The 12,386-nt window shown below is 40.2% G+C and overlaps 1 protein-coding gene across 1 annotated transcript in view; it reads left to right on the top strand.

Moving 5' to 3' along the window:
- Positions 1-12,386, top strand: part of Osbpl1a (oxysterol binding protein like 1A) — a 184,185-nt gene that overhangs the window by 49,109 nt on the left and 122,690 nt on the right. Inside the window, exons 11-12 of the mRNA XM_004635804.2 lie at positions 5,939-6,037; positions 7,469-7,591. Of these exons, the coding sequence (XP_004635861.1) occupies positions 5,939-6,037; positions 7,469-7,591 (222 nt within the window). The remainder of the gene's footprint in view (positions 1-5,938; positions 6,038-7,468; positions 7,592-12,386) is intronic.

Here is a 12,386-nt window from a genome sequence, read left to right on the forward strand (position 1 = left end):
CTAATAGACATTGACTCCTATAAAGCAGGTTCTGTTCACATTTTCTTCTCTTTCTACTTTTCAAAAATTAATGTGTATTCTACAAATTAATGGGGTTCATTCTGGCAGATTTGTATACACACATAGTGTATTCCCCACATCCTTCCTTCTTAAGGGACAAGCTTACCTCAAGGCCGTTTTTATTATGCAAGTGTTTATAGCTGTACATTTTAAAAATTGTGGTAAGATACGTATGACGTAGAGATCACCACCTTTGCCATAGTCCCTTCTTACGTTGTTGAGCTCTGTCAACATCCATCCGGGAAATGCTTTCAGTTGGCCAAGTTGGTACCGTACCCGTTAAACAGCAGTTCTTTATAGCCGCCTCCCCCAACACTGAGACCTCCGTTCTGGTCTGTGTTCCTCTGAACCTCACTACGCTGGATACCTCACTTCAGTGGAGACATGGTTACTTCATTTTGAATAGTGACCTCAAGAGTCACCCAACTTGTAGCTTATGTTCAATTTTTTTTTTTTTTTACTTTAAAGCATTTTAATTGTGGCAAAAACATATTATTTACCATCTTATCTATTTTGAGTGTACATTCAGTCACTTTAACTAGATTTACTTTGTTGCGAAACACATCCAGAAGCCCTGCGCCCTGCGCCTTTCAAAGCTGGAGCTCTGTCTGTACTCGCAGCTCCATGTCTGCCTCTAGCCCCGACAAGCACCATCTCCTTTCCTTCCTGGAGCTTGCTTGCTACAACACTGGTCTTTCTTACCACCTTAGACACCTCCTGAGTAGACTCAGACAGTGTGTCTGGTGCCTGGCTTCTTTTATTGTAACTTGCACTTGTCCCATTCCTGGCTCTTATTTTTTCCCCAGAGGATATTTGTTGTTGCCTGGGGTAGTTTTCTCATTCTCATTCCGGTGTAGCTCTGTTCCCATACACCCCTGTACCCCTGTGCTAGGGGTTAAGCTCCGGGCCTTCTCATTAGCTGTGTGCTCAGTGCTTTAGAATTTTTTATGTTGAGACAAGGACTCACGAACTTGCCCAGGTTGGGCTCCCGCTTGCAGTCCTCCGGAGCCAGCCTCACAGAGCACGGGGATTGTGGGGGTGAGCACCATGCCTCACTCCCCCCCCCCCCATGTACTGTCCCTGTCCTAGACATTGCAGCCTGTGTGTTACCCTGCCTTGCAATTACCTATAACCGTACACTCTGTTTCTTCTCTGATGTCACTTTCTTTTAGCCCCAAACACTTCCTTTACACTTTCTTGCAACATACGTGCCTGTTCCTGGTGAATTTTGTTTTTGCTTATTAGGAGACATCTTTGTCTTCATTTTAAAACAGTAATTCTTGGAAGATGGAAACATTCTTTCAGCACTTGGAACCTGTCATCCTCCGGCCTCTGGTCTTCTGGGTTTCTGATGCAAATTCAGCTGCTCCTGTCATTAATGAGCCATTTTTCTACTGTTGTTTTTAAATTCCTTCCTTTTTGCCCTTCAGTGTTTCAACTATAATTTTTCTAGATAAAGATCTCTGGATTTATCATGCTTAAAACTTAGTCTGTTTCTCAAAAATGTAGATTATTATTTTTTTTTTTTTTTAACAAACTTGGAGTGTTTTCAGTCGTTATTGCTTTAAACACATTTTCAGCTTCTTTTTAATGCCCTACAAATTTCTGAGGCTGTGTTTTCTTTTTAAATTCCTTTTCTTTCCTTTCTTCCTTTCAAATTGTTATATCTTCACATCGTATCATTCTTTTTCTGCCACTGCAAACCTGTTTGAGTGCTACTTGGTGAATTACTTATTTCAACTTTGGTAATTTTCAATGTCAGAATTTCCATTTGGTGGTTTTTTATAACTTGTTTCCATTGGTGCTTTGTGTTTGATGACTTAATATATTTTTATTTTTGGTACCGGGGATTGAACTCAGGACTTTGCACTTGCCAAGCAAGCGTTTATGTCTCTGCGCTATCTCGCCAGCCCTTTTATATATTTCTAAAAAATTTTTTGACATGTTTTCCTTTAGTTTTAAACACATTTGAAATTTCTGGCCCTTGACTCCTGTGAGGATGACAGTGCACAGTGTACTTAATGTTGCTACTCTTCTGCAAACTTGTTTTGAAATTTTATACCATTGTTTCTATTGTTTATTTTTCTTCTCTTTAAAAAATTTATTGTTTGGTTACTTGCCCCAAATAGTGCAGTATCTGGGCCACGTGTGCTGTGATGCTGACCTTCTCTGATTATTTGCTGCTGAGATTGCTCCTGTTTGTGACAGTGTTCTCGGCGTGAAATTTTCATTGCTGTGCTCTAAATAAATTTAGCCCTAAAGTTTAGGGCCTGCCCTATATTGTGCAGCTTTCCATAAAGTCAGGGAGAAGAGACTAAGCAATCTCACACTAAAACTCCACCAATGTCTACTGTTTTTACTGAAGTTTTTTTTTTAATAAGCACTTCCATTTTTTAAAATATGTCTTTGATCAGTCTTTAGCATCCTGGAATACTCATTTTGATTTATATTATGTTGAATTTATAGATCTACTGGGGGCACATGCTTTGCTGTCTCAGTAAAATTGAAAAACCTAACCTGTGAATACTGCATTTTTCCATAGACTGAAATCTTTTATTTCCTACTATTTTATAATTTGTTAAATTTATTACACATTTATTCTTGAAGGTATTAGAAAGATTGAGATAGTGTAGTATCTCATCTTCTAATTTTTTTTTTTAAAAGTATTTAGTACAGGGTCTACAGGGTTTCACTGCACAGATTGGACTCATAGTGATCCTCCTGTTTTCAGCCTCCCAAGCACTGGGATTACAGGCACATGCCACCATGCCTAGTCTCATTTGCCATCTTAGCACACCACGGGGGACAGGGCTGGCACAGCATGCTGGAGATTAAACCCCAGTCCCTTCTTCTGCCTAAACAGGTGCTTCAGTCTGCTGAACTGTCTGGCCAGCCCTCACCTTCTAATTATTTTGCAGTCATTATATATCATTTTCAATATTTAGTGAATGCTTTACTTTTTTTTTTCCATTGTGACCTTTTATTCCAAAGCATATTTGATCAGATTCGATAATGTTTTTGAATAAGTAAGGTGTCTTATTTATTTATTCCATGAAGCACTCATTAATTTTTCTCCAACAGGGTAATGTCATAGTCTGAGAGTCTTAATCTGATTTCCCGGAGATAAAATTGAACATTACAGGGGCTGTCAAGCAAATTGCTTTCTTTTATTTTTTTAATTTTTAATTAATTTATTTTTTATTAATTTTAATAAGAAATCACAATGACACATTTCAAAACAGGTTAGTAGACAGTTACAATAATTAGTACATTGCATATTGTTGTCTTTGTAGTAGTTATTCAGAGTATAAGATACAGACATGGTATCTTGTCTAAACACTATTACTACAAATCTTTATTCTCATTGAACTAAGAGAAAGTAGCTATATATCTATCCTAACTATTTTGTATATACAGATACAAAGTGGTCCTTCATTTGTATCCCTTTTTTTTTGTTTAGTTTTGTCAGAGAAGGGTGTTCCATTGCCATTTAAATATTGTAGGTGCATGAATGCAGCAAAATAATCCAGTATAGTCCAGCAGTCCATAATAGTGGTGGGTTATCCACTGAACTGGCAGTGTCAGAAGTTGTTGACTTGAGCCTTTCACAGCTCAGCATATTAATATGGCTTTACTTTTCATACCTCATTTTTATACTTTTCCTTCTGGATGGTTAAGACCAAGTTAAAGCAAGACCTATATAACTAAAAATATAACTTTTGTATCTGACAAGGTCGGCCAAATCCCCTCAGGATTTATCCAGAAACCATGTACAGCAGTTTGTAGATCCTTTGTCAGTATCAGCCACGTGGATGAGTCACGGCAATTGCTTGACCAATTTGCTCTCCATGAAAGCCTGAGAGAATGTTTTCTCTCTAGGTGATTCTCCTTAGGCACACTATACATTGTCGATCACTTTCCTCTGTGTCCCCATAATCTCCTTGAACAGAAAATTTGAGACACCACTGAGTTATAGGATGTCACAGCAGAGATTTTCTTATGTCCAGAGTCCTCACAGACCTTGAAGGGCTAGGACCAAAATATTGGCTATCCTTGTAGCCGTTCTTTTTGTCTAATTTTTGGTCTGCGTACTTCAGTTGTAAACCATCTAAAAGAGAAACTTAATGATATTATTACCCTATAACAGACAGTTGAGCTCAACATCACTGTCTGTCTGAATATCAAATGCCTTAGATATCATGGAACAGGTATTTTCCAACAGTCGTTGATATTCTAAACTTTAAATCCCTATAGAATGTGAATAAACAATTTCACATTTTACACAGAAATCGAATGCCTTATTATCTTGCTAAATTCATTGACAACTTTTGCTATTCTGTAGATTTCTCAGACTCTTCTATACATACAGTCATACTGTGGGCAAATAAGTATTGCAGTGTTTCTTTTCTGTGTGTTGTTTCATTCTCATCCTTGCTTTGTTATTATTGGACATGACCTCCAGTACAACTTCAATATAATTAATGAGTCGATATTTTCATGTTTTTGGGTTTGTTTGTTTTTTTAATGTATTTGGTATAGAGTCTCAGTACAGAACTCAGACTTGTAGTGTTCCTCCTGTTTTCAGCCTCTCTAGTACTGCGATAATAGGTGTGTGTCACCATACCTGGTCTCAGTGGCGGACTCAGCATGCCCAGCGGCAGGGCCGGTGCTGGTGCAGGGGACCTAACCCCGCCCGTGCACTTGCCCAAGCAGGTGCTTAGTCAGCTGAGCTATCTTGCTGGCTGTTAATATTTTAGTTTTGTTTGCCACATTAAGTATGAACCATTAAAGCATTTAGCCTTTTACCACTGAGCTGTTTGCCATAGGCTGACTGTATTTGCCCTTAAACTAATTGAAGAAGATTTTTTCATTTGCGACTTTATTGAGCACTTGCATCATGAAAACATGTTGAATTTTGTTAAAATCCTTTTGGAGATGTGTTTTGATATCTTCTTTGTGAAGTGATTCTGGGTTATATCCTTCCTTTTATCAATGTTAAGTTCTAGAGATCCTGGATTCTGTTGTGTTTCTTTGTTAAATGTTTTCCTTTGTTTTAGCAAGACATTTTCTTGGCTTGGCTTGGTTGTAAACTCTGTCTCAGGAAGTTGATCTGGGCTCGTCTGAGATTGAGTGTGGTCGGTGTGAGCTCCCTTGAGTCTTCCCTGTGCATGTCCAGTCACCTTGTGATATACCGCTCATGCTCCTCCACCCAGGCCAGGGTCTTCCACAGCTCTTCTCTTGATTTTCTCCCAGAGAACTGGGCTTCTCAGCAGCCTGTGAAGTGCTGCTCGCTTTCCTTCTCCTTGGTGTGCTGAATTTTCTTCTAAGGGGAGGAGGTATAGGGGCAGACGAAATAGTTATGAATTTGCTTTCTGCAGGGGGCAACCTCTGGTAGAGACTTGGAGTGGAAGTCTACCCTTTTCCATTCTTAAATCCTCTCCCTTTCCAATTGTTTTATTTAAAAATTATTTCTTATTCTTTTTCCTCCCTGTCTTTATTAACTTTATCTGCTACTCATTCATTTGCTCCAAGCTAAATCATTTTCTACAATGAACACAAACAAATGTAAGAAAAGGGTGGTACAAAGAAGGTATTGTAGCTGTCGCTTTTTAAAAGGGTTTTAGAGTTCAACTGCATACTGTTATATTTAATAGAATATATAGAACTAAAGCTACATTCTAAGTGAACTACTAATATTCATTTTCAGTAAGAATATGAAAGGCAAACTTGACATAGGTAATCTGTGGTGTATTTTATACTAACATTGCATCATTTTTCCCTGATTTTATCACTTTAAATTTTACAAATAGGTAATATTAGGATCTTTTTTCTAAGTGAATATTGTCTTACTAATTTTTTTTTTTTTTTTTTGTCTAAGGTGAAGTCCAGTGATAGCTGCCTCTTCTTTATTAAATGCTTTGATGACACCATTCATGGCTTCAGGGTTCCTAAAAATAGCCTTCAACAATCACGGGAGGTAATTGTCTGGACTCATTTATCTTTCATAAAAACTAAAGGATATTTAAAGGCGTAAATATAACAGGTTCAGTATTAATATTTATTCTAAATCTTGTTGATTATACCATTTTTGTGGAAACAGTTCTATGAAGCATTTAAAATTTGACTTATTCTTTCTCAATAAGTACTTGCAGGTGTTTTCTGTCCATAATTTGTTTTCATTTTTGTTCTTTGAATGTGGGGGACCCTATTGCCTTTGGAAATAAAGGCTAAATGATAAATCAGTCTATGTTATAGGATGGAAATGCTTTCCGAGGTCTGGCAGTTTCCAGGTCACAGAGCCTAGGCTATAATCCAGCAGTTCTGCTGCTTCCGGTAGTGTAGTCTGAGTCTGCTTTTGTGACTAGATGGAAACTCAGCAGCAAGAAAGAAACTTGAGATTCGTTTGATCAAAATTCGTGGTATGGTGGTTTAGTGGAAAACCTATATTCCTTCACCTCAGAGCAGTATTCATAGCCCAGCTGACCAGCCGACTGGCAAACCTTCCTTTCTTTTTCTTTTGTCTGTCTCTCTGTCTGCTTTGCTGTCTGTCTGTCTATCTGTGTATCTGTCTGTCTCTGCCTGCCTGCCTGTTTGGGTGTGTGTCTGTCTTAGTTTCTCATCTTCTCACATCACTTCTTTCTTATAAATTCTCTCAGGGTGAAAACAGTCTGTTTTCCACACTCGTAAACTTTGGCTCTGCAAAGAACCCTGAACAGTCCAACCGGGGAGCATCCTAACACTTCATAAGATGTTTAGATTTGACCCTGACTAATGTTGTAAGAACACAAGGAAAGAAGTAAGACAAGTATTATGCTTTTGAGGAAAAAACCATTCCGTGAAATCAAAAAAAAGTTAACGCACCAGCCAGTTGTTAGCTCTTTTGAAAGTGGCCTCAGCTTCTTGTGCTTCTCATTTAAAGCAAAATGGCAAAAATGTCTTTCATTACTGTGTAATAACTTTTTCAGCAATGTGAAAAACCGGCAATTTAAAGGAAAAACTTTTCTTTCCCAAATTCTGGTAAATCATTTGGCTATGAACAAATATGTGAGCTTACAAATGGTACTTTAAAAAGTACTGGGAAAATTTTTTAGTTAAGAGATGTCACAGACAAGAGACCCTATCATTATTGTATTATAGTTGTTGGGTATTTGTTGGTTGCTTTGGTTTGGTTGAGACAGGGTCTTGCTGTGTAGCCCAGGCTGGCCTTAGGCTCACAGTGGTTCTCCTGCTGCAGTCTCCCAAGTGCTGGGGTTACAGGCGTGCTACGCCTTACCTGGCAGTTTTGCTTGGGGTGGGGGATAATATTTATTTCCTTTATGTACATGTTATGCTTTATGGATCATTTTCACATTGTCTGTTTGTAGTAAAAATGCTTGTAACTTTTATTCAAATACTTGGGTTGACTCAGAACTGGCTGGAAGCAATCGAAGAACATTCTGCGTACAGTACCCACTACTGTTCCCAGGAGCAGGTGACTGAGGACGAAGAGGAAGATGGATTGTCTGCTGTAGAGCTGAAGGAATCCTTGCAGGTCAGTAGAACATAACCTGGTCTTTATCTCTAGCTCAGTCTTGTAGATTTTAATCTAGAATTTCTTGTTAAGAGATGAGGTTTTGAAATTATGATTTCTGACAACAATGCCATAGTATTGCGTTTTGCAGGCAGGGATGGGGGTTGGAATTGAACTTAGGACCTTGCACTTGTCAGGCAGGTGCTGTGCCACTGAGCTGTATCTCCACCCAGTACTGCTCTTCCTATCCTTGCATTCTCTTAGATGTCTCTCTTCTGGCAGTACTGTAAAAGGTCTCTGTAGATGGGCTCTAAGGATCTGGACCAGTGCCTGTGTCTGTGGTTTCCTGGTGACGTGGCTGAAGCAGTTGTCCTTCTATTTGGAAACTGTTGCCAGCAGGGGGAGCAGGCATAGCTTGACTTCTGCCCTTTATGACTTCATCGCACCTTTCAGAATTTAAATAATGCAACCATGGTGACACATGCCCTGGCCAGTAGTTTTGCTTGAAATCATTGTAAGAATCTGTGCTTCTATGGCTTAGAGGCAGTGTCAATGATGAAAGGAGAGGCCTGGGTCTGAGGTGACATCGATGTTGTATCAAAGAATATTGGCGTACGTAATCGATGGGAAACGGGTACCTTTTCTTTGGGTGGGAAAGCATCAGTTTCTGGTTACTGCTTTGAAATTCACTCTATTAGAGAATAGAAATTGCATTTGGAAAGTACAACTACAAATGATGGCTTTCAACTTGAATAATTATGTCGGAGCATATGGATTGGTGTGGGATGTAAATGTTTCTAAGTCAGCTCTCCTACTGCCTTCAGAGTTCAACTGACTGGAGACTCCTATGAATGAACTTTAAAATAGTAATAGGTACTAGATCTAGAATACTGTTAAAGCTGGGAAAATAAGATGGCTTAGATAAGGCCAAAATCATTTTAAACAAGTAAAACTGTGTTAAACACTTTAAAATTTAAATGAAAAGAAACGCTTCCCTTTTAATCTTCCCCTCATATGAAGTGAGTGATAACCCTAAAAAGATTTACAAAGCATGCCAGTATATTTTCCAGGATTATGTGGTAATTTTAGGACCTTTTGAATGAAAGCAACAGGCAAAATAAGGATGAGAACTTGTTCTTATATGCTGTTTATCTTTTTATGTTAAACACCATGCCACCCTCATCAGTTGTCGTTCATGCTAGCTTGCGTACTATTCAACTTCCTGAAAGGAAAATTTCTTGTTTTGCATTATTTTCAAATTTTCAGTTCGGTCACCAGTCTCAACCATACCTTGTGCTTTATTCCTTCTCTGACTGTGTGTTCAAATGTTCACTTTAAAACCATGAAGTTGTTGCCTGCTACTATTTATAATGTGTGAGGTGAGTGAATGTCTTAGCCAGTACTAAGTGCTTCCACGTTTCGCAAGCCATAGAGCGCCATGTCCAACATCCTCTGAGCGGAACCTCTGAGTCCTCCTCCTGCCTCAGCATCTGCAGGCTGGTTCAAAATAGGTAAAATCGGAAAAAAGCTTTGAAGTATGGTAAATTATACTTTCTGGTAGGCTGGCTCCAGATGTCCTTGATGCTTGAGTTAAATTACAAGGAAACATAGGGCCTCGTTTGTGAAGCCTGTCTATTCTTGGGTTTTGTGGAGATTCCAAATAAATCAGGTACTGTAGAATTAATACACTCTGTAATCATCTGAATTAACTAAAAAATTGATTTCACTTCCTCAGTATACCTTTGGATTAGTAAGTAGACTTACAAGAAATTAGGAGAAAAGTGAGCATATTTTATGATATTTTTAGCCTCAGCTCACCCCCTCCAACAAACTGTGGCCCTCTTAAAACTTAAAACAAAGTTTTTTGAGATCTCTTACTGCCTTCAGGTAGTTGTCCAGGGAGAAAAATAGAAGACAGGCCATGGAAACACTAGCTTCCTGGTGCTGCCTTAAGGGCATCTTGAAAGTGTTCTACACACACAAAAATGGCAAAGTTAAGCCTAGTATTTGTAGTAAAACTGCAGTGCCCAGTACAAATGCTCGTAACCACTCATGGCTGTTGACAAGTCAATTGGTTGAATGAAAGATTCAGTCCTTTACTTTAACAAGCAGTGTTTCCAGTGCTGAGTGGCACATGTGAAATTCACATCAGACCCGCAGATAGGCGGGGTCTTTTGTCGTGGGCAATGTCCCAAACAGCACAGGGAGACTCTCTTTGATATTTGGGATGACACTGACAAAGTGGGAGTTGTGTTTGGTGAAGATACTGTGATTCTGTAGCAGTGACAGTGAACCTTTTAGAGGCCGATGGCCCAAACTGCAACCCCAGACCCATCTAGTTATCGCAGAGTGCCAACTCGGCAGTTAAGCCGGAATGGTTGGCTGCTGGGGATGACTTGGCTCTGCTTGCCCGTGGTGCCGCGTGTGCCATTAGTGTTCTGTAGGACCTGAACTGCGTTTCTGTCGTATGAAATGAGTAATAATGCGGTAATTTATGCTAAATTAGAGAAAAAATGTTGGCTTTATAACTGGAAAGTAAACTGAAAATGATAAAACTTTCTTTAAGACTTAAGTTAGTCAAGTTGGGGAGATAGCTCAGCAGTCTAAGCACCTGCCTGGGAAGCGCAAGGACCCAGGTTCGATCCCTGGTACCACATGTCCATGCCAGCCTTAGAACCCTGAGCACACCGTACTGAAACTGGACGGATATGGTGGTGCACACATGAAATCCCAGCACTGTGGAGGCTGATACGGGAGGATCACTATGAGTCTGAACTGCATAGCAAGTCCCTCTCTGTCTGTCTGTCTGTCTGTCTCTGTCTCTGTCTCTGTCTCTCTCTCTCTCTCTCTCTCTCTCTCTCTCTCTCACGTTAGACACACACGACTAAGTCACTGCAGTGAACACATGGAAAGCTGCAAATGCCTCTGTATGGGACTTACAAGGGAGCGGTCCTTCTGTGTGAGGGTGAGGCTGGCAGACACGTTGGTATATTTAAGACAGATGAAGTGCAAAGGGCGAGGTATCAAATGGGGCAGCAAATATGCTGCAACTGGAAAAAAAGAAAACCAGGTACACAGACATATTTGTGTCAGCCTAGATATTCCCTAGTAGGATGCGGAAGTAGCAGGTGTAGCTTTGGGGTGAGAAGTGTGGCGAGACGGGGCTTCAGGACACCAGTCTGCGATGTGAAGAAGCCCTTTGCCTCTGGATTTTTATCTTTGTGTATCTACCTACTGCAAAACCAGACATTAGACGGTTATATAGCAGGGCCACAGTAAAATGCTGGAGTAGAATATATGAGCTCTGGCTTAGCTTAGAGCACAGGAAGGCGGAGAAGGAAGCCAACCTTGAAGGGGACTTGGCTAGAGGTCAGAAGGCAGTGGGAGAAATCGTAGGCGCTGCTGCTTGCAATATGACTGCTTTGTGCAGAGAGGAAACTTACTGGGATTGCACATGCTGTGGTTCTGAACTTTCAAGTAATGTTTTTGAGGTATAATTTTTATACAGTAAAATAAATTCATTTTATGTCTTTAATGTGTTTTGACAAGTATATACACTGTAACCACCACTCCTGTCAAGATGTTGATTTTAAAGTCTTTTTTTCTTTGTTTGCTTCTTGGGACAATCATTCGGTATAGTTCAGGCTGATCTTGAACTCACTGAGTAGCCCAGGCTGGCCTCAAACTGGTAGTAATCTCCCCACCTCAGCCTCACTCAGTTTCCCTAGTGCTGGGATTACAGGCATCACCACCAGTCCCAGCATCTCAAGATTTAGAAAGAACATTTTTGTCGCCTCAGAAAACTCCCTTGGTCCTACTTCTGGACAGTGACCTGGGAACTTTAAATGGCCCATGGTAGGATTCATTTTCTCTTACCCCGTCCACTGCTTGCGTGCTTCCTATGTGACTGATATACATTTTTGAACTGCCCTGTGGGTCAGGACGAGATAGTTTAATATCAACTTAAGTCAAACAAAATGACAGTGACAGTCTGTGTGGACTGAAGTGGTGACAGGAGACCTGAGTTGCCTGTGCGGCTCTCCTGCTCACCGGTGTGGCCTTCCTGTCCCCTGGGCCTCTATCACGGTAGGACCCTTGGTCTGTGTGCTTTGCCCAGGAGCCTGGAGGAGGTTTAAGTTCTGTCAGACTTGAGCGTGAGGCCATTGCTCTGGATGGAGTTCCGTTTACTGTATACAGTTAAAGAAATAAAAAGTAACAAAGAGTCCCTGATGCAGTGTGGCCTGGCAAGAGGTCAGGACCGAGACACCATGGCGGACTCTGCAAGATTTCATAAGCATTGACATTGCTAAGTAGCTGTTCAGGCTTTCCTGGCGTGACCAGTAACCACCAAGGAAGGTCACAGCAAGCGAGCGAAGGTGCTGTGTTGCATTGTATTCATTACCCTTGTCTGTATTATATTAGTAAAATGATGCTAAATTGTTTAAACAGAAGACACATGTACCAGAATAACACAGTATGTATAGATTCATTGTCTTCTAGTTTACCTATTGTGTGCCTTTTTAACAAGAAAATAACTGACCTAGAAAGCAGTTTTATTTTTATTGTCAGCCTAAGGGAAGATGAGTATGATTCAAGTATCTGAAAATGAGACCATGGAGGGTGTTTCCTGCCTTGAGTTGCAGTTTCAGAGTCTGTGCTACTTACCGCAGATTCCCAGTGTGCGAATGAAGCTGGCGCCTGCCTCTCTGAGTCTAGCCAGCCTTTACCCTGTGAAGGAAAAGAGAAAGCTGTGTTGGTGCTCACGTGAGCAGGAGTATTAAATATATATAGATGGAGAATGACGCTTTTCTATTAA

The sequence above is a fragment of the Octodon degus genome, unplaced genomic scaffold (genome assembly GCF_000260255.1).
Source record: "Octodon degus isolate 3935 unplaced genomic scaffold, OctDeg1.0 scaffold00075, whole genome shotgun sequence".
NCBI lineage: Eukaryota > Metazoa > Chordata > Mammalia > Rodentia > Octodontidae > Octodon > Octodon degus.